The following is a 27171-nucleotide window of genomic DNA, read 5'->3' as shown; positions in this document are numbered from 1 at the left end:
ACATCAGTACGCACTGATTGGTCACAGGCGGTCTGTCGTCAGGGATATCTACCACCCTGCATGTGTTACAGCTCTCCCTGCCCTTCTGTCTGCTGAATACCAGTGGGTCAGAATGAGGAGACATCTGAGTCAGCTGATCAGCAAAAAGCAAGAAAGAGAGAACTGGAAAACAGGCATGGTGGTAGATCTTGAGGAGCAGGATCGGGCAGCCCTATTAGAGGACAAAATGGATGTTATGCTTTCATCACAACTGCTCTTACAGGCTGTCGGCGGGCAAAAAATGAGTAAACATGTACGGGGTAAGCCTCCGACCCGTAGATCGCTCACTGAGAGAGCGACAATGTTCTTCCCCCCGTTTTTTACAGGCATGTTGCAGTTGTCTGATTACAGCAAAAACGTAAAAAACTCACAAGGGTAAGTAAGGGTGCAGTAGGTGAGATGCATGCACATTGTGTGGATTTTTCTTACCCCTGAACCCTGAGTACTACTCACTTATTGTGTAAGTGGCAGGGGTGTGCTCCTCGCGTGCAGGCTGGCTGTTAGAAATCAGAAAGAGTATAGTTTGTGTGGACAAACAGGCATCTTAGGGTACTTTCGTACTACCCCATCCATGCAGTAGTACATGCGGTCGGCAAAGAGCCAGTACATGCACGTTACTAACAACTAGAGTGTTCTGTAAAGGGAACAGTAGGAGAGCATCACCGTTACATCATAAGTGGGTTTAATTTTCATTATCCCTACAAATACATCACAATACACTTGCCACATGCACAAAAATGGTTTATCCATTTTCATGACATTCATTAATGAGCCACCTTAGACACACCTGAACCCCCTTTAAGACCCCCCTCCTGTCCATGACCCTCTATGGATTTGGACAACCAAAAACCCTGCAGCACTCCTGCAGGTCAAAACCCATGTGATTAAGGCAAAAGTGAATGCAACAAGAGTACAGGATGGGGATGAAACACATGAATGTGATGAGTGTTAAGTACATAAGCCTTTCTGTTGGGTTATAATCGCCATCTGCCAGAGTGTAGATTGAGTGAACTTTGGAGAAAAAGAATGCTGAAGCTCCTTCCTGCAGCTTTAGTTACCCTGATATGCAGTACCATTCATTTTAAGCCACTGATTCATATATGGGGTATATATGGGTGCTGCATTAATCCAGCAATAAGGTTAAACCACAGTTTTTCCACTTCTCCCTTCACATTTCTGGGTGAGACATAGCCATTGGAAAATAAAAGCAGTTTTTTACGGTGACCCTGAAGTGCAAGTCACAGTAACAAGATCATAAGAATAATTATTTTTTAAAAAACAGCATCACATTTTTTTATGGTAACTTGTCCTGTCCAACAGCTGAGCAAACAGGAAAGAGCTGAAGGCCTCTTGTGTTGGAGAAAACCTGTCCATACCAAGAAAACATCAGTAAATTCCAGAAATCAAAATGAAACGTTAAAAATCACAATGAGAAATGGGAAACGGTAGATACTACGGTACATCGCTGATTGGATGAGGATGTTGGATTTTTGACGAGTACATTTTATTTAAATGTGTCTTCATTGTCTGCATGATAATAAGTTTTATGATTAATACAGAGGACATCAAGTATCTTTAGGTTGAAATAATGGCCAAAGTCATCCTCCAATAAGTGATGTCTTATAGTACCTACCCTCTCAAAAACTCCAGCAAACTGTAAAAGCCTTATTGCAGAGTGGCATTGCATTTCCCTTTTTTTATTTGCATCTTTTGAATGTGCTGGTGGTATTTCACAGTCATTTTTGAGAACAGGAGCTCAGCTGAAGGACAGTAGCGGAGAGCAAATGGATATTGGCAAAAAGTGAGACCGTGATGGAACACAAAAGAGTTAGCAGAAAGTTTCAAGCCAAGAGTTCTGCAATACTTTTAATGTAAGACCTACAAGTGCAGACAACAAAGGAGGGCTGACAGAGACAAGGAGTCGGGCAGAATGCAGAAGTAGACGCCCTGCTCCATCCTGTATGCATCTTCCATCCCTTTTGTATGGTCGTTTCAGCAGCTGAATGTGTAATGGCTTGTTTTTTTTACCTGACTCTCCATTCTTGCTTGACCTCACAGCCGTTCTCTACCAGGCAGATCTCAGTATAGGTAGAGTGATCAGCCACCAGGAAGTTTAAATGTGAGTCCTTGATGCACTTGTGGAAGAAAACGGGATCCTGAAAAATATCTGAATTTGGCAAAATAATTTCCAAGACTGTTCAATTTTTCTTTTAAAAGAGCCTTCAAGATAAAAATGAAAGATGCCAAAGTGTCATTTAGAGCAGATACTCTTCAATATCTACAAAACCCTACACAAAAAACTGACCTTGTATATAATAAAGAATTCAAAAATCAGAACAAGAACATTTCTCACAAATAACAAAACACATGATACTAATTTAAACATATTATTTTCAGTTAGCGATCATTATATAAAACCAGTTTCAAGCCTTAACAAGGTGTTTTGACTAATGGAAAGAATTTTTTTCTCCTCAGTCACAAGATAATAATTCAACACCTTTTACACCTTAGTTTCAAAAAGTTTTAGAATTATCATCCTACAGGAGTCAGATTGTCCCATTCCAGGGTTGAATGTAAAACAAAGTAAATGACCAACTAAATCCTATTTATTTGGGAAAATATGTTTTCTCAGATGTTCAAAAACAGATTTTTGTGGTATATTATTCAGTAACTACAAAACAAAACGTGCAACAAATTCAATCAATCAATAAAAAAATATATTTTTGTTTTGCTTTAAACTAATGTAGGGAGGTGCCTGAATAATAAACTACTTTTTATCTGTATTCTTTAGTATTTTACTTGTTTCACTTATTTTTTATATTAGATTGTGTAATTATAAGCGGCCGTGGTGCAGAGGTAGAGCGGCCAACCTCTGATCAAAGGATTGCAGGTTTGGTTTCCTGCCCTTCCCACACGTGTAGAAGTGTTCTTGGGCGACACTGAATCCCACAATGCACCTGGTGGTTAGAGGCAGCAGAGCCACCATCAGGTGGGAATGTGGTTGTGAATGAGACTGTGCAGCACTTTGGGGTCTCTGAGGAGGTAGTAGAGCGCTATAGTATTATCATTTATTTTTATCTCCCCGATCTTTTTGCTTTGCTTTGGATTTAATTAAAAAAAGATGAGTTTTGATTTGATAAATTTGCTTTGATGTTTTACCTTCATTCTGTAGTTTCATGTTAGTATTTTATTCATACCTAGACCAACTTCACAAAAGTTAGTTCCTCCCTGCAGCATAAATGCAGCAGCTGAAACATGAGGCCTGCAAACAGAAAAACATGTTTTTAAGTAAATTTAGGACCATTCAAATCAAAAAACCTTAAGATTTTAAGGGAAGGGTTAGGGATTAAGGGCTACTGTCCAGCTTGTTTTCTAACATGTCTCACTCTGCCATGTTCTGATTGGCTGGACACACCCATAAAGGTGTGTCCAGCCATTAGATCAACCATATCTTGTATGTAGACACGTCCGCCCTTCTGGTCTGGAGTATCCCACCTCTGTTTTAATATGGATATGTCTAACTTTTTGAGAGTCTGCTGGAACCCGGTTTCTTTTAAGCGGTTTTTTTGAATGTCACTTGTTCTTTGCTGCCTGAAGCTAAAATGGTGGAAAGGAATTCAGAAATTTTACAAAATTTAAATATATTTCTAGTAAGTCAAAGTTGGCAAGATGATTTAAACGTTTTTTTTAATCCAGTAAACTGAGACCTCTCAGTTATGGGTGATGGGAAGGGAGGGTGGGGTCGCTCTCAAATGTCCCGCCCACATCTCAGATGCAAATGAACCAACTACTGCTGCTCTGCAGACACTGTCCAACAGAATGATAGGTTTGGATTTTGGCCTAAAAACAGTAAAATCCTAATTAAACCACCACTGGAAACGGTCAAGAGTTCTACAGACGATCAAAGTTGGACTTTAATCATTTAAAAAAAATAAATTACAAAAGTGTGGTAAAATAATTCGCCTACATCAGCTGTTCATTGTAACCATTGCCTCAGCTGTTTTAGGAGTCTACCAGCACTGCAAAGCACTTGAAAAACTCATTTATTCACCAGTTGGAGCAAAATTGACAGTCTTTTATTCAGGTTCCCCTGCGGTCGTGGGTAACGCCCACAAACGGAAAAGAACTCAAAATGAACATTTAAAGGAAACCTTTGACATTTTGATAAGACAGTAAAAATAAAAAAAGACCTTCAGAAGACTTTACAAGAGTTCATTTAATACCGACATCTGCAGGAGAAGCTGTGGAGGGACGTGATCATACAAACCCTTTTCTGTACATACAGATTTACACTTTGTGGGAACATGATGTATGATCCTGCAGCCTCCTGTTCTGGTGTTCTGTTCAACAGACGAGTGGGGATGGGGCCCGCATCCCGACTCCCCTTCAGTACCGTTAGCTTCCAAACGGCCCCGACAGATGTTGCACTGAACAAAGCGTGTGCTCCGTTCTGTCACAACATTTGGAATGCAGGAGCGGCACGCTGACCACCGCTGACAGAACCCAGGAGTGGTTCCTCCAGGATGTCCAGCTGGGATGCAGGAGCGGAGCTTGAACCGAACTTGAACTGAAAGTTGCTGGGACCATAGCCAGAAGATCTGTGGGGCTGAGGAGAGGTGGGGGGGGACCATCTGGCCTCGTCTCAACCTGTCCGTTGATTCTGTAAAACCCTTTCTAATTAATAAAATCAAAGGCAGGAAAATAAAATGAAAGTATATATATATAACTCTTTCAGGTCCTTTTTATGTAGAATCAACAGGTTTTTTTATTCTTCTTCACTCTCATTTTCATGCTCCATGTCTTCTTCTCCGTTTGCTTTGGGTTCTGTTCTGTTGCCCTCATCCTCTTCCTCTGAACTTTGCTGGTCTTCTTCCATGCCCTCCTCTTCTTCCCAGTGCTGAGGAAGGTAAGATGGGTCAGAATCAGGCCGCTTTGTCTGTAACTGTGCTGCTAACATCTAGATCAGGGGTCTGCAACCACGAGGCTGTTAATGTCAAAAGTATTTCTAGTGAAGCTAAACAGACAAGTCGTCAATCACAAACAGTTAGGCACAGTTCACCATTCTGCAAGGCTTCTGACTACAGTACCCACAATGCTCCAACAACCATTAAGCGGTGTGGCTTTGTATTTCATCAAAGTCGTACTAAAACGCTGACGGTGTTTGGAGTGGTGTTTATCACAGAAAACCAAGTGGAGATCAATCAGCACAGCCTGAGGCTGAACATTAGACAGGCCGGATTGTTCAATGGATTTCCTATTTAAAAAAACAAACAAGGATTTTAGGTGCGCCTCATAGAAAGACAAATACAGAAAGGGTCACTTTGTACGGCTTTACGAATTTCTGGCTGAGCTGTACCAACAATAGTCTCTGCATGACATCACGCTGCCTCTAAATGTGTGGCTTTGTTATTATATGTTGTACAGGACGCCTTATTTTGAAAGGAAGTTATGTGAACCTCTGTCACAACTTATTTAATGTGTCAAAACATTGGATTTTCTCTTCATATGCATGTTTTATTTATGCTAATATTTCATTTCTATTTATCAGAATAGCAACAATAACATAAATGAGTGATTTTGTGGCTCCTTCTGGGTTCTAGTCAGTGAGAAATGGACCCAAATGGCTGCAAGTGTTGCAGACCCCTGATCTGTCCAGAATCTGACTTACATCAGAGTCATCCTCAGGAAGAACTTCATCACCAGAAGCTTCATTTTCATCTGATGACTCTGGAAACAGCAAAGAGAGCAAAGCAAACAAATCCATCAGCATCCAACACTAAAGCAGCTCAGACACAGACATTAGAATAGAGCCTTAGATCTTCACACTGCCAGGTCTGAGGATCGGTACTGGAGTAGCTGAAAATCTGCAGGAGCAAAGTCTGTTCAAAATGATCAGTCAGGCAGAGGGGATGTCTGTTCCAAACACGTCTGGGTCCTGGATTTAGTTAAGCCAAGTCAGCTACAGGCTCCACTGAACAGCTGTTCTGTCACAAAGTGCATCTTTTCTGTCAATCAACAGTTTTCAACCAAATGAAGTTTCAAATTAGATTTATAGAGTCCTACTCTATTCTACAAGGAACTGCATCATTAACTGGGTTATTTATTGTCTAGTTTTAGTGCTACTTATTATCTGTTCTTTATTATCATCTTCTTTTTGGAGCTATGGTGACAAATCAATGTCCCCATCGTGGGATCAACTGGATCTATTTCTTTGTTTCTTATCTCTGTGTTTTTCAACCCCTTTTGAGCCAAGGTAGACTTTTTCCTTAATAAAAATTCCACAGAACACCAGCCTCCAAAAGTGTAAAAGAGGAGAAAGTCTATAGTATGTATTGATGTACAGTCCCTCCACAATCTATCTTATCTCATAGATCTATCTCATAGATCTACCTCATCTCCCCTCATTGAGACGGAATGTTTTCGATCACTGATCACAAACTATGGCTGTAAGCTCTCTGCTGCCTGCCAGGACTCCACTCCACAAACCCAGTGGTGGTCACCAGATGTAAAGGATCTAGCCTGGCTGGGTTGTGGGACCACTGAGACCGCTGATAGGAATCAACAATCCATGCAGGGATCAACTCTGAGGAGCTCAGGAAGGAGGATGAGCGGTCAGCCTCAGAGTAATACTGCCCAACTATTCAGCCTCTCAGAAGACAGAAGGAGTTCTACACAGCATTCCCTTGTTTATTGAAGGAGATACTTTCCATAAATTACTTGCAATAAGTGAAACCCATGAAGTAGAATTATAGATCTTTGGTTCTCATTCATCCAAATGATGTCTTAACCCTTGTGCTATCCTAGGCACTTTACCATTGGGAGTTGGGTCATCTAGACCCACTAGAGAGTGCTCTGAACCTTTTTTCTTCAATGATTTGTGATCTTCACTGGTGTCCATGGATTACATGAAATCTTTCCACTAGGCCTGCACAATATACCGCAAATTTATCGTTATCGCAATATCCAGCTCTGCAATAGGCATATCGCAAAAGACGGCGAATATCGCAATAAATCGCAAACCCAAAATGTGTTAAAACAATCTTCTAGCAGCTTGAAGCATTTAACGAATTAAATAAATCCCTTTATGCTTTGACCAATCAGATGGACGCCTTTCCATTGTTGACCAATCAGATGGAGGCCTATTATGTTAACCCTGGTCCTGAAGAGCCTCAACCCTGCCTGTTTTCCAGCTCTCCTTAACCAGCTTGCTGTTGATTGGCTGACTCAAGTGATTTCACATCCTGATTGACAGAACACACCTGATTTTGGTTATCATTATCGAGCAGTCTAGGGAGAATTGGAAAACAGACAGGGTTGAGGCTCTTGAGGACCAGGGTTAGCCACCCTGACGTTTGTCCCCCATGTCGATGAGGGTCATTTGGAGTATAATTTTTAAACTGTTGCAATGAAATGGGAATGCTGTTTTTGTTTATTTTTCTATTTGTTTATTTACCGCAAATTTATCGTTATCGCAATATTGATCACTAATATCGCATATCGCAAGTTTTCCTCATATCGTGCAGCCCTACTTTCCACCTTTATCCACCTTTGTCATGGTAGGGAGAACACCTCAATGGAAGGGGGGGGTCAGCTAAGATAGCACAAGGGTTATAGTCATAGCAACTGGACTTCAAATCTTCCTTGAAATGTTTTACTGCTCATCCCAGTGGCTTCATCATGGGTGCAGTTCACATTTGTATTCTCCAGGTGGGACACCCACATTCCTGCAGTTGGATGGTTTAATGAAAGGGGAACAAAGAAGAGAAACCAGAGTAGACGGCTCCCCTCTAGTAGTCCCCCCCAGACCTATCACAGTGTCGGTGGGTGTGGTCGCGCTGGAGTTTTGGTCCAGGGCAGGACAGGAAACAAATGGTGACTGAGGGAAGGGTTATTAACATGTACATGTATCGTTTACTTGAAGTGAAATGGTGAGAACGTGAAAGGTGAGGCGCAAAATAGTGAAGGAACACTGTGGAAAATGGTGGTGAGAGGTTGACCTCAACTGAGGGCATCGTCAAAAGATTGAAGGAATACCATGAGGACCTCCTGACAACTTCTGCTGAGGAACCAGCTAATGAGGATGCAGTCCACAGAGGGGGTCAAAAGGTGAAACGGGGGAGTCTGCCATGAGAACCTCATGTGTGTAGGTGTTGATGGGCGGTCTTTGGTGGCACGCCTTCATGTGGCGGTCATGGACGCTGCCTCTGGACTGGCACATGAAGGGGTTACTCTTTTCAATCTGTAGGGTGGTTTGCCCTCTGCAGAGAGGTGGAGAGCTGCTGCTGCTAGTGGAGGACTTTATGACTCTTTTTCCACAAAGAGGGAATAATGGAGGGTGGGATTGACAGCCAGATGGGTCCTACAGTAACGCAGTCGTCGTATCATCTGCTGTAGTGAAGAAAAAGATGAGCCGAAAAGCAAACTCCCAATTTCTTGGTCAGTCAATGTTCCCACCCTACCCCACCTACTGTCACCTCCCCCAAAAAGAGATAAACTGGTTTCCTAAAAAGCCATAGAGGCAAAAGACTTTCTGTGCACTTAAGCAAGACAGGTTTTCCCATCTCCATCTTTTGCACAACCAAAAAAAGGTCAGAGGTTTCTTCAGACCACTTTGCTCGCTCTGATGCTTACTGATTCTACGTTTGACAAATGGTTGCTACAGAGAGAGTGTGAAACGTGTGCTAAATGGTTTTCCCTTCATGTTTTGATGGATTTCTGTGCAGTTTCCTCCAAAAAAAATGTCTCGTTTTGAGTGTTTTCATACACCCACATAAGTAAACTTGCTATTTTGAAGCCTGTCCTCAGATTTCCAAAGATACAGTTTAACAATCAGCAAGAAAAGCTTTGTGGTCTTAAAGATCAGCAGAAATAAGTTACTTCTAAATTGTTTAAATGGATTTCAGGCAAGAACTGACATTTATTTGTCACTTATCCAAAATAACAAATAGTCAACTTTTCTAAATCTATAGCAGCTTATACATTAGTTACACACAAACTTATGAGAAAAATGTTTGAATGTGGTCAAACATTCCCACACTGGATCCATAATGCATCGCCCACAAAGGGCTGACTGAACCTCACTTCCTCTTCCTCCTAATCAGCTGGGTTTATTGGGTTTTTGTTCACTGCAGCTTCACAGCCTAAACCCACTGACAGGGGACTTAGAATTCAAAGCACAGGTTAATTATATCATGATTGCCATTTTCTATGTGCTTCAATTAAGTTTTTTTTACAGTCTGGTAATGAGAAATGAAGACTAACAAAAGGGTCTGGTTGCCGTTTTCGAAGGGGAGGATCTGAATTCCGGTGGTCAGGTTGCCAGGAAACAGAATCCATCTTTGTGTCAAAAGATCCACTGATGAAAATCTCCTTTTTGGTGATTTTAACATGTTCTTGTGGCCTTTTTCTCATGACGGAAGACATTTTTAACGAAAATTAAGCTCAAAATTGCATTTCTGAGTATTTCTTTACAGACAAAAAAAGCAGTTTGAAAAATCGTTTGTGTTGCAGAAAAAACACAAAGCCACAAGCTCCCTGTCCTGCTGTAGACGACTAGATCAATGTACATCTTTGTTTTCCTTGTTCATTTAGTACAAAAATAGCTCCAATATCACCTGCTATTTTTGTTGCCCCGTTAATGTTAAGTTGGGTCCCTAAGGGGCTGTGAGCTAGCGGGAGACCACTTAAATGAATGATGGAAATGGGGACGGGTTTATTCTGTGAGGTGACTTTCTAATGAACTACTGCCGCTCTGCAGACTGCGTCCTAAAAAACGACACGTTTTTTTATTTTATTTAAAAGCAGGATAATCGTAATTAAAGGACGACTGGGAATGCTTTAAAGAGAGAAAAATAATCTGGATGTGTCTTTAAACACTCCTGTTATAGAATAGATGGTGGGCACATAAAGGCATACAAACAGGATAATAAAAAGTATTTTAATATCTATAATTTTGCTGAAAAGTTAAAAAAGTTATGGTCTAAAAATTAACAATAAGCTATTTCTGTTAAGGTTCATTCAGTCCATCAGTACTGAAGCATAGAATATGCTCAGAAAGAGGTCAAAGACAACAGCTGGGGAAGCAGCTGTTAGTCACACTCACCGTCTTCATACACCAGCTTTGCTGTGTGGTCGACCTCTGAGACCATGTTGCTGCTGTCACTGGCCGCCACCTAGTGGTTGAATGACAGACATTACAGATCAACAGACATGTTTGAAACAATGATCCAACTCCATCCTGATAGAGGCTGGAACTTGACCCACAGAGAACCAACATGCTGGTGTTTGCTTCTGCTGTAGGAAATCACCTCTTTTCACAGGTTTATGTACATTTATATTCAGGAAATGCAATTTATATTCGGCAAAATGACTTACATGCGTCATCAGCAGGTAAAGTTTCCCGTGAAGTTTTGTGAGTTTGTGGAACATTTTTACTCTGCTCTCGATCATGTGATAAAGGACTCCCAGCTCAGTGACCAGGTCCGGCAGCTGAATCAGAGCAGAGAACAGCAGCACACAAGATAAGTGACTCCAGCAGAAAATGTATGTTTAAGTTTTAAAAACCTTTTCTGATCATGCTTTGATCTTTTCTAAAGGCGCTCCCAGTGGTCTGTTAAGTCTGTTTACCGTAATTTTCAGGTTATAGAGCACACCTGATTACAAGCCGCACCGACTCAATTTAAGGAGGTTAAGTCATACTTTACATACACGAGCCGCAATTTACTACCAACACTATCGGCCCATCACTGATTATCCTGACCCACAGACTATACGACTGGCTTCAGTCTCACTGAGGGAGGAGTTAACAGTGCGTCAACCCATTTATTTGAACACACCCACATCTCCCAAACAGCATGGACCTCACTTCTGCTCACAGCTCCCTCAGTTATGGTGAGGAAATTCACACCCACTTCCCATGAGTCTTAGGGGCTTAAGGCGGGGCTAACCCCCAGGTCGCCACATTGTGTTGTAGATTGAGGATGTATATGTGCTGAAACCGCGTGCGTGTTTACAAAGGAGCAGGGAGCTGCAGCGGGAGGAGGGGAGAACAGGAGAGCAGCTCTCCTCTCCTTCCGCCTGTGTCACGGCAGCAGTATGGTAGTAACAGGGCGGGTTAAAAAAAACAGACAAGTAAAAGAAAGCAGCAGTGACTTAAAGCGCGCACCTCAGCGCAGCGCGTGCGCCAGGAGTTTCCTTCCACAACAGTGACACATGGTCATGATCTTGCCCCGCGGGCTCCTTGACCGGCTTTTCCAAATCCGTCGGTGATGGTGGATTATTTCACGCTGCTTTTAACGATTGCTTTTAACTTGAAAGCTGCGTCATATTGTAGTGGCGATCACGTGCACGTTGGGTCTAATGGCACCAAAGGATTGTGGGATGCGGCTGGGCATGCATGTTTCTTTTATTGCACCCTGACTGAAGGGTCTAATAGCTGAAGTGAGGTCCATGCTGTTTGGCTGCTTGTAGGTGTGTCTAAATCAAATAGGCTTGTTGCTGGAAGTTGGATCATGCATTCAGCCACCCTCCGAGATTGCACGAGCGCTCCCGGCGGCTGTCAAATAAATCCATAAATTAGCCGCATCATTGAATAAGCCGCAGGGTCGAAAGCGTATGACAAAAGTAGGGCTTATAGGCCGGAAATTACGGTAGTCCATTTTTAGGCCAAATCAAAAAACCTGTGCCGTTGTGGGCAGGACTGTTGGCAAAAAGCAACCCTGTACCCCGCACCCCTTCCCCCTCGTTGCCGAGAGCTCTCTGTTTACACAATCTCCTGGTAGCTTACAGCCCCTCACAACCCCAACTTAATAGCAGTGCAACAAAAATGGCAGCATTATTGGAGCTATCCAGACGTACAGTTTTGAGTTGGATATCAGCTCAGACGAGGAAAACAAAGACGCACATGGATGCAGTCGTCTATGAGACGATGCATCAGAATGGAGCAGAGCAGGAATCATGTGATCTGCCCAGTGCATCTTCTACGTCACAAATACAATCTTTATACTGGCATTTTTTCATCTTCTACTGATTCAAAACAATTTGGATAAAGAAATACTTCTTATAAATATAAATACAGAAAAAGACTACAAGAACAGGTTAAAACACCAAAATCTTAATTATCAACAGAGTGGGTCTTTAAAGAAAAAATGAAAATATTGTTACAATATTTTCTAAAGAAAATAAAGTGGACTCACAGATGCCAGGTACGACGTGTGGTGCATGAGGACAGCCTTCAGCCACCGAACCATCAGAATTCCCCTGTTGAGAGGAAAATGGTCAACAATGTCAACCAACCAGGAAAAACGAGGCTTTACAAAAAGTGAACATTCTTTTCAAAATAAGTCAAGTTTTTCACTCACGCAAAAGGATGTCCTTGAAGTCTATTTGTGAGCTATAAAGCAGAGAAATGGCCGATTAAAATGACAGCCGTCTGTGGTGCAGTTATGAATGTAGACGTTAGCGTGTCAAAGCACAGCCGTATTTGATGACCCACCTCTTTAACCAACGGAAGAACAGCAGAGAGCGGTAACCGAGCAACCGTCTTCTTTATCACCATCTCTTTACGAGTCTGTAAAACTTTCTGCAAGAAAAAAAATTGACGAGGTTCATTCAAAAGTCCAGAACTCTGCAGACGTTTCAGATAAACTTTGTCCCTCCACCAAACTTTCAGTACAACGTTCTTCTGCTACGTTCACACCAAACGCCATTCACGCGTTAAATTCATTTCTGCCACCTCTTTTTGAGGGAGGGGGAGGAGCTACTGTGAAAAGATGTTCCATGAAAGCATTGAATGTTTATCCCCATTTTATAGGCAGTGCATCCACGACCAATGATGCGGAGAGATCAGGTTTATTTCTATTGAAGGGCTCTACGAAAGCGTCGATAGTCATTTCTCACATCAGGTTCATGAAATGATTCAGAGACTCTGCCTGTTCGATGAACTGCGTCTGAATGACGGCCGCTCTCAGCGGTACTTCTGTCTCTTGCTGTGCCGCATTAGTCCAAGGATGGAAAAATATAAATAAAATAATTTTCTTATTGTCTCGATGCAAAAAAAAATACATATCTTTAAGTTCAGGAGAAGGATCAGATTCTCCTCCATGTTGGTTTTGGACTCCGCCCAAAACATGTCACGGGGCAAAGCGACGGCCCTGATTAGTTAATGCGACGCCTTTTCTTCCCCAAAATTCTGACCTCTTAAAAGCATCACACCGCAACCCCCGACATGCACTGCTGCCAGACCACCACACCCCGTCCAAAGATCAAAACGCACCCGAGAACAGTGGCGGTTCTACACTAACTTACCCCTTGTGCAAGTAACCCCATCAGCTCTTTGAATTTGGTATTTCATTGTGTGTAACTTTGTGGGCATGGAAAATGCCGCCCCCTATGAAGTGCCGCCCTGGGCCACCGTCCACCTCACCCATATCAAAAACCGCCACTGCCCGAGAACCTCTGATCGTCTCTACACATTGACTCAACGTTGAACCTGGACACCCGTGACGCCTAAACGTGTTTGATATAAAGGTAGTTTTAGGATAAACATCTCTGCAGAGAAATGAACTTGAAATCAAAACAAACTACACGTCTTTCTTTCATCTGCACATGTGAGAATCTGGAGATCATACTTACATTTAGGATGTCGGCGTCGTTGCTCTCCAGACCTTGCACCAACAGCACCGCATAATTGTCCGTCTGTAAAGACGCCTTCACCTTCTCGCTGGATGTGGCTGATAGATCGATCTCGCCAAGCTGCTCAGCTATTGACATCTATGGAGAGAGATTACAGATAAGCCTGGAGACTTCTATTCACATTTATTTGACAAGTCTTTATTAAGAAAGCAATGATGCCACTGTCACGTGTGCTTAAAATAAAGGTGGAAGGTTTTGTTTGCAAGCCTCCAATTACAGCCTGATGATGATGAATGTCTTCATTAACAGAACAGTGTGACACAGGATCACTATTAAACACGTCTCCTGGCTGATTACAACCACTGCTCTCACTCGGTGTGAAAACAAATCTTATCAATAAGGAAAGAGCAGCCAGGAAACTGGTGCACATGCACTGACCTCTTTGGTGTCCTTTTTTCTTTTCTCTGATGCCTTTTCAAGATGGGATCCTTTTAATGGAGCTTGGTGACCAGGAAGTCCAGGCACCAGTACTTTGCTCTTTGTGTTAACAACCGGGGTTTTCACCTGGAGGAAATGATTCAAACAAAATAGTCAAGCTGTTTTCTTCATTTGTGCCCACAGGTTTGTGATTTCAGAAAAAGTGCTGTTACCTTTGAGACGGTGCTCTCCATGGTGAGAGACAAGCTGGTCTTCACGTCTCGACTCAAACACACGTGTCTCTCTGTGGTGTTGACCTCCTGTGGAGAGTGACAGAGGAAAACACATTCATTCAGGTTTTGTTCACATAATACTGCTTCAAATTAGAACATCGTTTAAAGTTCTACATAGAACAGGAGACATAATAAGCCTCAGATTTGATTTTCATAAGATTCTTGTTCATTTATTGGTGACCACATTTTTTGACTGATGATCCTCTGGATCCAAATTTCATCCACTTAGGCAGCCAAAGACTTGGAACCACCAACTGTTCATCTTAATATGTGTTTTAAAAATAAGTTTCAACGTAGATCCCATCGGTCATCATCCTTTACCATGAGCTCAGAAACTCTGTTAAACTGAAACCTGAGGATGGATAAAGAAAAACAAAAGACAAAGCCTTCTTATAAAGCAGGGGTCGGGAACCTTTCTGGCCAAGAGAGCCATACATTTTTTACATATTTTTAAATGTAATTTTGAAAGAGCCATACATTAATGTAGTGTCCCTTTACCACACTGAGGCATGGAGACTTAACCTCTTTTAAGGTTCTTTATTCTGGTTACTGCAGACCGCAACAAACGCCGTTCAATTAATTCAGCAACTCCTCAATCTCTCTCGCAGAGACGAGAGCGCTTCTCCCAACTTTATATTCGCTCCTGCCGCGTTAGCCCTCCCATTTCCCTTATTCGGCCCACAGCTGAACCCCATTGGTCCAAACTACCTAACAACAGGCTGAGCGACAAAACTGGGCCAATCAGATCTCTGCTTGATGCGTTCATGAACTCCAGAACTTTTAATGCGGCCCAACAGTCATCCAACTCAGTCCGCGACAATATGTTTAAAACTAAATATACAAATGAATGTGTGCATTTGATGTAAATTCAACATTTTTAAAGTACAATAAGTCTGTGGATTCTTTTTAATAACATTGTTATGCTGTTGCTGATAAATGATGAGTATTTCTCGTGGTAGTTTTGCTGATGGTCTAGTCTGGTTGATACATGGTGAGTTTCTGCTTCGTTCAGGCGTTGAGACTTTAAACGGGATCGTAGGTCTGAATGTTCTGTAGATGTGAGACAGACATGGAACCAAACACACACTCACACGCTGCAGTGAGTGACGGGCAGCGGGTTTTACGTTTTTACAATCCCTGCGCGATTCACCTGCTGCCGGTCCCCCCCAACCCCACCCTCTGCTTTCTCCCTCACACATCCCGTCCCCGCAACAGTTTTGGGCACGGCAATTGACAGGTTTCCGGCTGGTACAAACTCTGTGAAATAATAGATAATAGTAAACTGATAGTTTTCTCTCCAAGCACCGCTACTACTGCGCGCCTCTGGCATCGCATCGCGCCCGAGAAGGACTGGTCTAATGAAATAAAAAGTATAATTAAAGATTTGTCTGCGAGCCACATGTGACCATCAAAAGAGCCATATATGGCTCGCGAGCCTTAGGTTCCCGACCCCTGTTATAAAGCCAACATTGGATTTAAAGTCCCACTCAAATCATGTCTGATCCATTTTAAAAGCGTTCCTGGTGGTCTTGTATTTAGAATTAGGCCGTTTTAGGACATAGTTTCTGCAGAGCGGCAGGAGTTCATTAGAAACCCATCTGCTCTTGATTCACTGCAGATCCAAGAAATACTCAGGAATGCAGTCTTTCCCTTCATTTTGTGAAGTTTCTGTCCTCCATCGTCAGAAAAAGATCACCACAAAAACTATATAACAATATTTGATCATTGTAGGTCAAACTCCACGAGAGTAGAAACTCCAATGAGTCTGTTGCTGCTTTTTCACATTAAGCTGAAGGTAAAGAAAAACGATTTCAACTTGACTCAGGCGTGTGTATATCCTTTGTGGAAAGGCCAACAATAAAAGCTGAACCAACTATTAAAAGTTCAACTATTGTAACTTTTGCTTTTTGTACAGTTTAATTAGTGGAGGTTAATTTAATACCAAGAATCTGCAATGAAGAATGATGGAGAAAACAATGATGGAATTCATCCAAACTTCAATTTTCCTTTTCATTTAAATGTTTTTTTTTAACATTTTCTTGAAGCATTTTTCTCATAATGTAAGAATGTAAAGTTAAAACTGTATTGTAAGCATTTCTTCATTCCAATTGTGATGAAACAGAAGCAGATGGAAAAAAAATACAGTTTGAAAGATCTCAGATGTGATGCAGAAACTGAAATGGGCGGGTCAAAGTCTCTCTGCTTTATTCCATTTGGATGCATCAATAAGATCATTTCATGTCTCCATTTTCCTCTTCTGAGCTGGATTCTAGCTTAAAACTTTATGTCTGATAGCTCCAATGTTGCTCGCCGTTTTTGTTGCACCGCAAATGTGAAGGGCTGCAAGGTAGCGGGAGAGTGCGAGCAGGGGAATGATGGGATATCAGTGGAGGCTTACTTCCATGGCAACAGTCCCGTCCACAACTAGTGGCAAGTTTCTGATGAACTCCTGCCGCTTTGCAGAAATGATGTCCACTAGGAAGTTTCAGATCAAAAAATTATTGGAGTTGGACTTTAATTAGATCAAAAACCAAAAGTTCATTGAGCTTCACTTGTCTGTTTATCTCCAACCTCTGAGTGAAAAGCAACAACCAAAAGCTGTGTTTGACCATCTGTTCATTCTTGTTACCTCTAAGCCCCTCGTTCTGTTGCTTATATTAAGACGATTATGGTTGTCTTCCCCTCACACACGTGTGTTTACTGACTGTTTGGGGTGTAGTTCCTGATCCTCTGCACTCACCACTTGCTCTATGACGGGCTGCAGGTGGTTTCCGTAGGCCAGCAGCACGGACCGGGAATCCCTTCCGAGCACAGCAGCCAGCATGGGGATGGGCATCGGTGACTCCCTGGTGTCTGCCATTTGCACCGAACACGAGGGCAAAAAGGGCTTCTTACAGGGTCTGAGGGCACACATTTACAGGAAAACCACTTTAAATTCAAAGTGACTGTATTTGAACCAGGAGACGGGGGTAGGAACATCAAAACTCTAAGTTCACACTGCCCATGGCAGCATACGTTCAAGTGGCCAACGAAAAGCTTCTAGATGTGTATACGTGCGTGTCAGGCTTCCGGTGTTCATGTGTAGCTATGCTAGTTTCTACAACCGTTTTTGGGCTTCGGGTACCAAACACACGGCCATTGAATATGGGACAATAAGGGACTCTGATTTGGTAGTCACATATGGATGGCGTAGCTTTTTATTTATGAAGTTCAAACCATTTCATAAACGATCATGAAGGAGAAATGAATAATTGTTCTTTGTGTCAAGTCAGACAGTCTTTTATGTATCTGAACAGAGGTGTGAAAGAAACAGCCTGGAACAAGATTCACCAGAGCTGAATCGCTTCTACATTTAGCACCAAGCCTCTTCCAGCTGTGGACATGCGCCGCTAAACAATAAGCTCCTCCCTGCTTGTCCAGCGTGAACACCAAGGCCCCTGGCTCATTGAAGTACCCGTGTTCCGTGCGTTATTGAACGTGCATCACATGCCCAGTTTGTGTGTAGCTTCATTTGTAAAGTTACTTTCACAGCGAATCCAATGCGCGTGTCCAGTTTCAATTCAGAGTCAACGTACAGACAGCATCAGAGTTCCTGCGGCGCATTTTGAGCGTCGGGTGCGGCGCAGCAGTCTGACAGCAGTGTAATTTGAGCGTTGTGGCATGTCCAGAGTTCAAAAATCAGGGTCTCAGCTTTGGGCATGTGACGTGCTCAGGGACTCGATCACCGTGTGGCGTACAAATCCAACATGGAGGATCGATCTGGCTGTTCTCATCCTTAACTTCCATCCATCCAAGCTTATGAACACATCTTTGGACAGGGGTCGAGCAGCGAATTCACGGTCCAAAGAAAGGCAACCAACACCAATTTGGTGTGCAAATTGTGTTTGCTGGGAACGCAGCTTTAGAGTTCAGATGAACGTATGCAGCAGAGTTTGTTCTACGGGACTAAAGGTCAAGATCACAGCGCCTTTTTCTTATATTTAAAGGTAGGAAAATTAAATGCTGCGGCTCCTTGATTTTACATCACAAACAGTATGTATTACAGACAGGGTCTATCAGTGAAGGACTCACCCATTTAAAAAGTGCTCAAACAAATGCAGCTGCCCATCCTGACACACCACTGCCAGCCTTACCGCCTGCAGGAACAAAGACGTTTCAGTGAGCAGAAGCAGTCTTGGAAGAACAAGCACCAGTCAAAAAAGAACGTCTAACCTCTTCCTTGCTGTTGGATGGGACGAGGTCAACGTGTCTCGGCTCATCAGTGAGTGTGAACGACACCACCGAGTTCTTGTCCTTCCCATCTTCTCGTACTTGCCTAAAGTCAGAATTCTCAGTTACATAGAGTCCAACAGAAATGTAACAATGGAGCATTTTTATGGTAATATTTAACACCAAACATTTCACAGACAAGAAAAAACATTTTTGTTTTTTATTTAACAACTTCTAAAAGCTAAAACTTCATTTGCATTTTTCATGTTAATGTTTTGTTATGGATGAAGAAAAACCTCAGATGTGAAAAATATTGTTGCATACATAAATGTTTGCAGAGCATGTTCAGCAAACATCACAATAACCCCCCCCTTAACCTTCTAACTGGACATCTGTGCATCATTACTGATCTACTCCGTTAGGAGATTCATGGTTTTGGGAAATAACGGTCCCTGTGCTCAACTTTAGGCTAAGTTTCTTTGTTTTTCCCTTAAAAAAACAAGTTTAGACATTATCTGTTTAAAGCAGCGATGCCCTTTCACATCTGCACAATATTGGTGTTGGCAGATAAATGAATTCTAAATATGTCTATTCTTCTGAAAATTGCTGCTGATTTTTATTGTATTCTTCCGCCCTGACGGTTTTTTTCTCCATGTTTGGAGCTTTGAGGTAAGCAGGGTAAACCCGTAAAATAATGTTCCTTTTTCACTTCAGGTTTCATGTTATCCATTCAGAATCCTATAGGGCAGGGGTCGGGAACCTTTTTGGCCGAGAGAGCCATAAATGCCACATATTTTGAAATGTAATTTCGAAAGAGCCATACAATAATGTAGTGTCCCTTCCCCACGGAGACTTAACCTCTTTTAAAGTTCTTTATTCTGGTTACTGCAGACCGCAACAAACGCCGTTCAATTAATTCAGCAACTCCTGAATCTCTCCCGCCGACACGAGAGCGCTTCTCCCAACTTTATATTCCCCTGCTCCCGCTGCAGCCCTCCCATTTCCCTTATTCGGCCCATAGCTGAACCCCATTGGTCCAAACTACCTAACAACAGGCTGAGCGACAGAACTGAGGGCCAATCAGATCTCTGCTTGACGCGTTCAATGAACTCCAGAACTTTTAACGCGGCCCAACAGTCATCCAACTCAGTCCGCGACAATTTGTTTAAAACTAAATATACAAGTGAATGTGTGCATTTGATTTAATTTCAACATTTTTAAAGTACAATAAGTCTGTGGATTCTTTTTAATAACATTGTTATTCTGTTGCTAATAAATGATGAGTATTTCTCGTGGTAGTTTTGCTGATGGTCTAGTCTGGTTGATTATGTGGTGAGTTTCTGCTTCATGCAGGCGTTGAGACTTTAAACGTGATCGTAGGTCTGAATGTTCTGTAGATGTGAGAGACTGCTCACATGCAGACGCGGAGCCAAACACACACTCACACGCTGCAGTGAGTGACGGGAAGCGGGTTTTACGTTTTTACAATCCCTGCGCGATTCACCTGCTGCCTGTCCCCACAACCCCACCCTCACCCTCTGCTTTCTCCCTCACACATCCCGTCCCCGCATCTGCGCGCTCTTTCTCAGAGACGGGAGCGCGTAGTTTTAGGCGCGTCAATTCACAGGTTTCCAGCTGGTACAAACTCTGTGAAATAATAGATAATAGTAACTGATAGCGCTGGCGCAGATTTCTCTCTCCAAGCACCGCTACTACTGCGCGCCTCTTGCATCGCATCGCGCCCGAGAAGGACTGGTCTAATGAAAAAAAAAAACTATAATTAAAGATTTGTCTGCGAGCCACATGTGACCATCAAAAGAGCCATATATGGCTCGCGAGCCATAGGTTCCCGACCCCTGCTATAGGGGATAAAGGGGATTCCAGGCGGACATAAGTTCAGATGTTCTATAGTTTTTAAACTCCTGGAAGCCTTTTTATACATGGGGCTGACATTTACTCACAGCTCCACTAAAGAGGTTTTTAAGCAGAGGCTTTGAAAGCAGCTCAGTAAAGCATTTCTGAGAACTGGGCTCACATCAGGTCAGCACCTAAATCCCAAACCTGTCAGGCTGTTGGTTCCTCACAGTGTCAACATGACCATCTCTGGCACTAAAACAAGCTGGACTTGATTAAAAAAGGGAAAAAAGCATCTTAAGCTAATAAGCATTAGCATTTTAAATGATTTACTGTCAAACTCTGTATAGACATTTGTTAAAACTGTCTGAACATGAAAAAAGCTTTAATTTAGTCTAGCTTCACAAAAATGTAATAATATTCACTCAGCTGACATTTTATGACCAAACTGCTTTTGAATTGTCCAGTTTGAGCCGTCAGTGGAAATAAATGTCATCAAACTTTTGGTTTTTCTTTAGTGAAGTTTGTTTTTGGTTCATCTTAAAGACACGTTATGTTTACCTTTATATTTTTATTCAATGGAAAATATCTAAATATCGATTGTTTCTACCTCCCATCATGGCTGAAGTCCTTTTCATTTCTATGGCTCCATGAAAGCATTGGCGTCTTTTACTGTGTTCATACTTTTAACAAAAACATTTCCTTCTGTCCCGTTTGTGCTCAGTGCTTTACTTCAATGACGGCTGCCACTCACCAAACACTGATCAGCCGGTCGTGTGCAGCGCCGGACACAAAGTACAGCCCGTTGCTGTCGGGGGGTCGAGTGGTGGCAAAGCGCAGGGTCGTCACAGCCGTTGAATGTCCTGTGAATTTCTACAGAGGAAACACAACATTAGGGTTGTGGACTAACTAACAACCAACATAAAGACAATCCCTCACTCTGTAGAGCTCCTTGGTGTCCAGGTCCCACATCTTGATCACATGTCCCGCTGAAAGCAGCAGTTTGCCGTCAGGACTGACACACAGGCTGGTCACTGCGGCGCGGTCCGCCTTCCACTTACTGTTCCAACAGAGAAGCAGACAGGGGAACATTAGGATTCACTTACCCAGAAGCATTAGAGTGAGATCCCAGAGCAGTTTCAGACCCAGAAGAAAACTCTTCTGGGGTTGTCCAGGGTGGCTTTCCTTGGTCTTTGTTTTATTTAGAATTCTCACCACTCCCTGAACCAGGGGTGTCAAACTCCAGGCCCCGAGGACCGGCCCCCTGCTCCAGAAATACTGTCTTATTTACTGCTGGTTACCTGGATCAGGTGTGTTTAACAGGTAATGAGCTTCAATGGCAGGTTGGTTGGAAAACACCAGGCTCTGGATTCTGACACCTCTGCCCTGAACCATTCCAAGGACTACAATGGGTTAACCGAGCATCCGACAGGATGTCACTGTGACATCACTGTCTGCGTCTTCACCCCAAAGGCCCCACTTCAAAGCATTTCTAACGGCCTCATGTTTTTAGGGAAGCAGACATTCACATGACAACCTAAAGTATTCTGCTTTATCCCAGTGAAGGACAAATGTCTCCTGAAGGTCATCAGTCAGATCCTGCAGGACTCGATTTTCCCCCTTTAATCACCGGTGGGCTCTTGAACATAACCCTGTCCACATTCATTTGTCAGAGTGTCTCAGTACAGCCAGACATCCACTGCTCCAACTGGTCTTCATACCTTATTTAAGGGCGCCACGATAGAGGAACATGAATGGGGTCAACAACGCAGGACTTCTGATTAAATGTCGTGAAAAACGACATCTTTTACAGAGAGAATTAACCTATTATGATATATTCATTTTTAACAGAACGTTAAGAATTCTCAACAGGGGGCCCAATACATCGATCGTGATCAACTGGTGGTTCGTTAAGGAAGGGGAGCTAGATTGTGGGTCATGTATATATATTAACTCGCCCTCAGTGGATCATCACCATCCTTGCCATGAAGGAAGTCATTTGATTGACACACAGAACAGCCAATCGTACGTCTGCCAGTACAAACGTCACTGCCCTCCCCACACTCCTCCTCTTAAACATCAGAGAAGTGTGGCCATTCAGCCTCAGACTCCTAACCGTGGATTTGGGGATTTTTTCCTCAGCTGACCAAAAAAGTGTCATCACTCCTGCTTTACAATTAATCAACGGACAGAAGACTTAACTTTTACAAAAAATATTTAGAAAACCGTGAAAAAAGGGTCACAAAACGCGGTAGAGAAACCAACATCTTGTATCGTGCAGTATGGAGAATGTTCTGATCTTGACCCAGGTATTACCTCTGAGAACTCGTCCTGACATCACATGACTGTAGCATTCTAGACATGGTCTACAGCAACATGACTGGATTTGTGTTGATTTGGTTTGGAACCGTCAGAAGTGGGGGAAAAGTGTCAAACGTTGGCAGTGACCATTTTTATGTCACGTTAGGAGACCAACCTCCTCATCTTTCCTGACTGCAGGTCCCATTCCACAATGTTTGTGTCGTCTGAGCCGCTGTACAACACGCTGTCTTCAGGGTGCCAGTGGACACAGTTCACTCCTGCACTGTGAGCTTCATCCTGACAGAGAAAACAAGACGTTAAAAAACAGCTATACATACATCATGACATCAGCACTAACGACTACACATTCATGCTAAGAATGATCGTTCACTGAAATATAATCTACATCACACGTGTCAAACTCAAGGCCCCAAATGTGGCCCTCCATGTCATTTTATGTGGCCCGCGAGAGCGTGAATGTTTTTAATTTCTTAAAATAAAAATTGGTTTGTATTTATTCATATTTAGGGGGAATCTGACTTGAAATATCAGATTGAGCAACTATACATTATGACTTAAACACTGTCCATATAACCTAACCTGACAGAATCATATTTATGCATATTCTATGCAACTGTAATTGTCATTTAAAAGGTTATAATAAATAAACAATGGGTTATTTAACATTAAGGAGTAGTTACATTTATTTTTCATTACATTTAGTTACATGTATAAGTTATATCTGGCCCTTGAGGACAGACACTATGCTGATGTGGCCCTCAGTGAAAATGAGTTTGACCCCCCTGCTCTACATCACACTTTGATATTTATAAAACTGTATTAATATGAGTCTGTTAACAATGTGAAAAATGTTGGACGTGTTTTACTTGTTTAAGGCACAGAAAAAATATGTTTATGTACTTTAATCAACTAAAAAGTCATTTAAAGTGATTTGACTGTTTATTTGAACTGGATTCGGTGACACCCCCCCCCCCCGGCATTCCAAACAGGAAGTACAAAGTGGTTCCAAGAAACCAAAATCCCATAGACTTCTATAGAGAAATAAACAGCTGTTAGTCAGTCGATCTATTTGTCAGAATGACTCTTTTTGATCTGTCAACTAATTTGAGTTTATTTGGTTGAAGCCAGTCATTTTCTATGGGTGACGTCACAAATAATTCACAGACCATGGATATGTGATACGGCTCATCGTAGAAACACTCAACTGTTCTATCAAATATGAATGTGTACATTTTTTTTAACTGTATATATTTTGGGTATATAGATTGGGGGGGGGTGTTAAACCACCAAATGGCTCCCCCAGGGGACGGGACAAACGTGGAGAACATTTCTCATACCAAGCTGCATGAACTTTGAAGATTCTTTCCTTTGGGTTTTGCCTGTGACTGATGCTGATGCATCCACATGTCTGCAGCTAGCTTGAGCATTTTTCAGCCAATCACAGTTACATTGTCCATTCCAAAGAATTCCCTCTTAAACTGCTGCTTTGACTGTTTTCCTTTCTTAAATTGGGCACAAACCCAGAATGCTGCAGTTCCTCAAACGACCACTGGAGGTTGGTCCAAAAACCAGCAAACTCCTATCCTATGTTGATAACTTCAACTCTTTCCCCAAAATAAACAGAAGTACAGCGTACTGTTATGTCTGATTTGAATGGTTTTGCCATTTATCAGAAGCAAAAGTGATTTTTTCCCTGCAAGTTGAAATTCCTCATCCTTTAAACTATGATGTATATTTTCTCTGAACCATCACATAACTACCATTAAAAAAACAAAAATTCTCATTTGAAAGAGAAAATGGACCAAATTTCCCCTTAGTGGGATTAATAAAATATCATTGATTGAAAAATATATATATTACAGCAGAATGTGGCTATTTTTTAAAGTGCAATGCATTCAATATACAACCTTAGGCAAAGATTTGCTACCAACAGTCATGAATTAGTGCAGAAAAACCAACATGTCTGCATTATTATCTTTTTGTTTATTTCATTCTTTACTTTTCTCAAACCTTCAATTTAGTAACAATGAACTGAAAATAGAAAAGCTTCTAGAATGTTTTAACCAACACAGACGTGAGTTTCTTTAAAGTTTTCTGCAGACTGTGAGGAAACAGCATCAGCCTCACCGCCGTTTCCTCTCCAGACCACTGCAGATGATTTCTAACCCATCTGTCACATCCAGGTGTGTGTTGGAGGTATTATGGGATTTTTAGTCCCAACTGCAGGTTTGAGCTCTGATCACAGTGAAAGGCGTATTTTACATCTGTTCCAAACTAACCAGGGAACAGTGGAGGCTTCCCTTAGCAGTGCTGTAGAGGAGGACGCTGCCAGCCGCTGTGCCCATCGCCAACAGGTCGGCCTTCTCCTCCACCTGCACCGCCTCCGATTTCCTCTTCTTCCTCTGAGGTCCCTCCTGAAGAACATTAGATGAATTATGAAAACATGCCCCCACATCATCTATTCATTAGTTATGTCCTCCCCAAACAATGATATGCATATTATTTCAAACAAAAAGCCACATTCTTAAAAACTGATTTGTATAAAGACAGACAACTAACCTCCACACTGATCGCTCCTCTTATTGATCATGGGTTGTAGTACTGATAAAGTCAGAATGCTAATAACTAAGTTATTTAAATGGAGACCACCAAGCTCATCGTGACAACATATTAGTTACATATATACACATATTTATTCCTGTTTGGGGAGTCACCAACGCTACACTTCAAATGGGACATCCTGCTCCTTCACTACTACTAACCATGTGGGACAAACATGTGCGCTCGTGTGGAGCTTTTCATGCTAGCTAGCTAGAGTAACTATTCCGATAAACAAAACTTTTCGACAAACATTGAATTTGTAAAGCAAAATCATGACCCAGTAATGTAACAACCTATGAATATAGTTTATCTTTACAGTTTGGATCGCGTCCGTTCGATAGGAAACGCGTGCCACATAGTTTTTTCGGGCCTCGCTCCGACGCTAGCTCGTGCGGCTAACGGTAGCTTCACGCACCTTCACTGTTCGGCATGGTCCCCAGGCGATGCACGTGCAAGTGGCACTCAAATGAGCTGAAGGCACGTATTCTTGGTGAATAGTTTTGCTGTCTGTATTCCAGATTCGAAGTCTCCCATCCTGAGCGCACACAGCCAAATACTGGCGTGATTTGGGTGAGAAAACGCAGGGTAGCTGCAGCGATGAGCTGCCACCGTCAGACGCCATTTCTGTGGCTCTTCTTGCGTCTGCGTGCGCCGCCGTGCTTACACAAACCACGTGCGTCCAATCACGGGCATGCGCACTGTTACTCACCAAGGACTGCCCCCTCTTGCCCGCCAGAAGGTGTTGACATAACTGCAGGTTACATTTTGTGATGACACTTCAAATTTCTTTTGAGTTATTTGCCTAAATAAGCAAATATTATTCACATTATATTTCATTAAGTACAAATAAAAAAGTTAAAATATATCACGTTTCTGACCATTACAAATGAAGATAATTTACTTTTAGTTTAGTTGTTTTTTACTATTATAACCCCCCCCCCCCCCTACAGTTTAAATACAGTTTTAAAGGCCTTGGTGATTCTGCAGATGAAAGGACTTTCATTGTTTGATTATCTTTCCATTGTTCTGCTTTGTTAAATTAATTATGTAAGTGTTTCCATAATTATGATGCATATTTGACAAAATCGTACAGTGCTCCTTTGTACGACGGAGTATTAGGGCCACCAAAAAAAAAAAAAATTAGAGCCACCAAAAAAAAAAAAAGTAAAATTACGAGATTTTATCTCGTAAATTTAGGAGATAAAAACTCGTAAATTTAGGAGAAAAAAAGTCGTAATTTTAGGAGATTACAGTGGAAGTTAGCATGCAGAGCAGACCGACTAAACTTTGTTGAACAGGTGAGCTGAATGTTTATTGATAACGTTCCAAATGTCTGGAAGGTCATTTGTTTGATTTACGATTCATTAAAGTTTTATTTATTGATGGTTGGTTTGCAGGATCTCTGCAGCCCGATGAAGCCGTCGTCGGTGTCCCTGCAGCTGTTCGCTTGAATCCTTTCTTCTTCCACCAAAGACAAGACTCTACGTCTGTGTGACGCTTCCGTCACACAAAAGGAGGAGCACTTTTTTTTGGCATTTTCAACGTTCCAAAGCTAATATAAAACACTATTTTCATTCCTCTTTATTGTTTTATGCTGAAACGGGACATTTCATCTGCAGGAGGGGGCGTTTGTAACACTGTTTACTTCCGCATTGGTGTTGGGATGACAGGTTCATGACGTAATGAGACAAATGAACTTCAGGATATGTGAATGAAAAGGAGAATAAAGGCTGCAGCGATTGTCTACACCCAAACGTGTCTCTGAGCTCCTTATTTTACATATTAAACTCCGCTTTACTGACAC

The 27171-nt window shown here is 42.1% G+C and overlaps 1 protein-coding gene across 1 annotated transcript; it reads right to left on the bottom strand.

Annotated features, from left to right (window-relative positions):
• Positions 1–4764: 4764 nt before the first annotated feature.
• Positions 4765–26042, bottom strand: wdr43 (WD repeat domain 43). Its single transcript, XM_004082805.4, has 18 exons — positions 25783–26042; positions 25046–25180; positions 22921–23042; positions 21384–21504; positions 21199–21317; positions 18594–18696; positions 18453–18517; positions 17122–17281; positions 14322–14408; positions 14110–14235; positions 13672–13809; positions 12533–12619; positions 12399–12430; positions 12234–12297; positions 10414–10527; positions 10142–10211; positions 5708–5766; positions 4765–4936 (listed from the first exon to the last, which is right to left on the bottom strand). The coding sequence occupies exons 1-18, from the start codon at positions 25987–25989 to the stop codon at positions 4805–4807; spliced, it is 1941 nt and encodes a 646-aa protein (XP_004082853.1). The 5' UTR covers positions 25990–26042; the 3' UTR covers positions 4765–4804.
• Positions 26043–27171: the final 1129 nt, after the last annotated feature.

The sequence above is a fragment of the Oryzias latipes genome, chromosome 22, assembly GCF_002234675.1.
Source record: "Oryzias latipes chromosome 22, ASM223467v1".
NCBI lineage: Eukaryota > Metazoa > Chordata > Actinopteri > Beloniformes > Adrianichthyidae > Oryzias > Oryzias latipes.
This window is presented reverse-complemented; position numbering and strand designations above follow the sequence as displayed.

Excerpts from the sequence above, each read along its gene's own strand:
- wdr43 (XM_004082805.4), bottom strand. The coding sequence starts at position 25,989 with ATGGCGTCTGACGGTGGCAGCTCATCGCTGCAGCTACCCTGCGTTTTC. Across the intron at positions 12,298-12,398 it reads CTTCAAGGACATCCTTTTGC|GGGAATTCTGATGGTTCGGT; the intron begins GTGAGTGAAAAA and ends TCCTCTCAACAG. Across the intron at positions 10,212-10,413 it reads TTTACCTGCTGATGACGCAT|GTGGCGGCCAGTGACAGCAG; the intron begins GTAAGTCATTTT and ends TTCAACCACTAG.